The sequence below is a fragment of the Ipomoea triloba genome, chromosome 8, assembly GCF_003576645.1.
Source record: "Ipomoea triloba cultivar NCNSP0323 chromosome 8, ASM357664v1".
In the NCBI taxonomy this organism is placed as follows: Eukaryota; Viridiplantae; Streptophyta; class Magnoliopsida; order Solanales; family Convolvulaceae; genus Ipomoea; species Ipomoea triloba.
Genome location: NC_044923.1, coordinates 1,448,756 through 1,452,788, shown reverse-complemented (window position 1 = coordinate 1,452,788; position 4,033 = coordinate 1,448,756). Strand labels below are relative to the sequence as shown.

Sequence of the window (4,033 nt, the reverse complement as noted above, 5' to 3'; positions counted from 1 at the left end):
TGTGTGTATCGCTGTATCAACAACCTACCACTACATTTCAATCGAGAAAGTCGGACGAGACATTTGATTAGAAGGATGGAATTAGGGAGAAAATAATTGTAATTTCATAGGAAAATAATAAGGTGATAATAAAGTAGGAATTTAAATTCTATTATCGACTGAAATATAATTATTGAGACTTGAAATGGAAGAAATGATTTAGGGCAAATTAAACATGTTTCGGAAAATCAGATGATATGTATAAACTTAACTTACCCATCAACACCTACGGCTACCTATGCATTTTCTAATTTAAGCCTATTGCATCACTATCTATAATATAAAAATTCAAAAACTATTTTACTTTTATCAATTTTCTAAAAATATTGTTAGATAAGGGCATACAATTAACAATTATTTTTCAACGTTGCAATGATTTATTTTATTATATATATAGAGAATTATTGCATTTTAAAAAGTTAACTTTTTGCAAATTGTAAGTACAAGATCGAATGGGTTTCAACTTTCAACCCTAATAATAATATTGTTATCATAGTTAGTTTATCAGTTAATTTTAATGTATTTGGTTATTATTAATTGTTTCACTTAGTTAAACCGTCAATATGAATGTTTGATTAATTAACTTTTTGTAACAGCTTATTGTTCAAAGTAACTTTTTCAATCAATTTTTTGATAGTCATTTTGCATGTAATCAATTATCAGCTAATTAACAGTTAATTTACAAAATACTTTTCTATAATCAACTAACAAAATCAGCTAACAACTATTTACGAAACACACCTATATGTATTCTCTATAAAAATTATCTAATCAAGAGTATCTCAACTTTTTTTTTCTTCATATTAAATTCAAAATCACATTCTAGAAAATGAGACTAATCTCATTGAATGTTGAACGACTTCAGTCGGGATTACTCTTTCAGAGGTGTTGTTGCATACAACATACCATCGCTCTTTTTTCATTTATAGTTATAGATACATTACATTATCATAGAAGCAACCGCACATCGTGAGATAAGACTAATATAATCAACTCTCAATCAGCTCTTATTCACGATAACTCTTCAATTTTAAAATAGTGTTGTTGCCGCATACCACCGCTTTTTCTGTTTATAGTAATAGATACATACATACATGCATTACCTTATCGTGTAAGAGTAATCGCATGCCCCTTATGAGATGAAACTAATTTAGTCAAATCTCAACCGGCACCTATTCAGGTTAAATATAAAAGGGATTAATTTGCCATATTTTTTTCTATTCTATTATGCCTATATTAATCAAAGGTTTTTTAAGGTGAGAGAAATGACTGCATTTGGTGTCTTTGTCTCCTTCACTCTCTCTCTCTTCCTCCTCTCTCTCTCTCTTTCTTCTTCTTCCTTTCTTCCTTCCCTTTCTCTGCACTCAAATCCCCAGCCACACAAGTAATCTTAGGGTTCTAAGCTCCTTTTTCCAATAAATATTTCCATTTTCTCCCCCCACTAGTCTAAACAAATATATAAAATCTTTTTAAAAGAATTTTTTTTGGTTGGGTTTTTAATTTCTTGATGTTGTTGGCATGGCGGGTTTAGATTTAAGCGCTGCGTCTTATGTTCATCACCAGCTTCACCACCCAGACTTCAACCTGCCGGAAAGTAAAGATGACGGCGACTGCGGCGGCGGCGGCGGAGGAGGAGGGGGAGATATTGTGGCGCGGCGGCCGAGGGGGAGGCCGGCGGGGTCGAAGAATAAGCCGAAGCCGCCGGTGATAATCACGCGCGAGAGCGCGAATACGCTTCGAGCGCACATCTTGGAGGTGGCGAGTGGGTGCGACGTGTTCGAGTGCGTGGCGGCGTATGCGCGGCGGCGGCAGCGCGGGATCTGCGTGCTTAGCGGCAGCGGGACGGTGACGAACGTGACGATCCGGCAGCCCACGGCGGCGGGGTCGGTGGTAACTTTGCATGGAAGGTTTGAGATTCTGTCGCTCTCAGGCTCGTTTTTGCCGCCGCCGGCCCCGCCCGGGGCCACCAGCCTGACTATTTTCCTCGCCGGCGGGCAAGGACAGGTGGGGTTGAGATTATTTTGTATTATTCTAAATTAAAGCAATTAGTTGTAATTCTATTTCTCTTCAGTAAAATTAAACACCCTTCATTCCCTCTCACACAGGTGGTGGGCGGGAGCGTGGTGGGCGAGCTCACGGCGGCCGGCCCGGTCATCGTTATCGGTGCCTCCTTCACCAATGTTGCCTACGAAAGACTGCCGTTAGAGGAGGACGAAACCCCTAGTGCCGACGACGGCGCCGCCGCCGCCGGCGGCGGCGGCGGAGGTGCCGTCTATAACAACCCATTTCCGGACCCGTCCACCGGCCTTCCCTTCTTCAATCTCCCTATGCCTAACATGCCACCCTTCGGAGTGTAACGAACAAATAACCGTTGACCGTTACCCTCCATAACGGCGAAGATCAGAACCTCCGGCGAGAAATAGGAATCTCACTATCTCAGCTACAATATTCATATCTTCAGGTCAGAAAGTTCATCAGTACGTGCACAATATTTATCATCTTCCCTCTCTCTCTTTTTTCATTCTTTTGGGTTTTTTGTAACTGTTTTGTGTTTGGGTTTTGTAACTGTTTCAACTTCTGGAAATAGTGGTAGCTGCAGTGTTCTTTATGGGACTTTCTCTTTAAGGAAATGGTTTGAACATTATTGAACTCCAAATGGAAATGCTACTGTACATTATTCAATTTCCACTTCTTGCATTTTTATTTTTATTTTTATTAATTTATACTCCGTAATATTTTGTAATTCAAGAAATTAAAGTATTAAACTATAAAATGTAACCAAAGAGGGTAGGTTAATACCTTGCATTCTTCAAGTATAAGATACAATATTGAATGGTCGGAAAATTAAAGTAGTCGAAAATTTGAAGATTTCCAGCCGTGCTAAATGTTTTCTGGTGTATTTTTGCACCCAAGTATAAGATGTAACATTTTGTGACATTGTAGAAGTTTTCGGGTGCATTTTTGTGTCAAGAATAAGATACAATATTGTGTGCCACAATAGAAGTTTTCGCCTTTTTGGTGTCTTATATTGAAGGGTTTTTGAAGAAAAGGGATGTTGTTGGATGAAGCTAAGGGGTGTGGATTGGAATGTAGTGTTGGGGTTTAAGGAAAAATGTTTTAATTTAATTTGTTGAATTGGTTTAAGGATATATAGATAGGTGGTGAGATTTGTTTTGTTGAAGTGATTGTTTTGGGAAATTGATCCCTCCATTTCTGGACCTTTTAATTTGCTGAAAACAATGCTTCTTTCCCTCAGCTAACACTGCAGAAAAAATGGTTGTGTTCTTAGTTTTATCAGTATATATATATATATATATATATATATATATCCACTCCTCCTCTCACCCCTATTCTCATTGTATCTCATCAAGATACACTATATTAATTGAGGGCTAACCCTCACCGAGTTAATTAGATTGTTAACCTGATAATAATAAGATTTCGGAACTAATCTATGACCTTTTCTACTTGAGTTGACTGATCAGCTATAGACAACCTAAGTTGGTTTACATCTTTGTGGTTCAAAACTTTATGATACAATATTAATCACCATCGATGCAGCTCATACCTGCAGATAATATTTAATCTTATATACTAGGAAAATTTTACAATACTAATGACGACGATACATTAGATCATATCCGATATCATATATGCTTCAAAAAAATAGTTGTGTTCTTAATTTGCAATCCCAATCTTTCCCACTACCACGCCCACCTCCTTCCACTCTATTTCAGCAAGATATCTTATACAACGTTGGTCGATCAACATCAATACTGATCATATTAGATACAATATGCATGTCTCTAGATGTGGCCTGGTTTTGATTAGATAGGATTAGTAGTTACCAACTTTGTATACTATATATATATATATATATATATATACATGCAATGGAGTAAATATTTAGTAATTTTACCATTCTTTGAATTGGTGACCTACCCACAATTTGTAAGATGGAATGTGGCATAAAGGACACTCAATTCATGACACT

General features: G+C 37.3%; 1 protein-coding gene across 1 annotated transcript; it reads left to right on the top strand.

The window, feature by feature from the left end:
- Window positions 1–1,308: 1,308 nt before the first annotated feature.
- On the top strand, window positions 1,309–2,727 carry LOC116026763 (AT-hook motif nuclear-localized protein 23-like). The gene is made up of 2 exons (XM_031268145.1): window positions 1,309–2,043; window positions 2,145–2,727. The coding sequence occupies exons 1-2, from the start codon at window positions 1,558–1,560 to the stop codon at window positions 2,394–2,396; spliced, it is 738 nt and encodes a 245-aa protein (XP_031124005.1). The 5' UTR covers window positions 1,309–1,557; the 3' UTR covers window positions 2,397–2,727.
- Window positions 2,728–4,033: the final 1,306 nt, after the last annotated feature.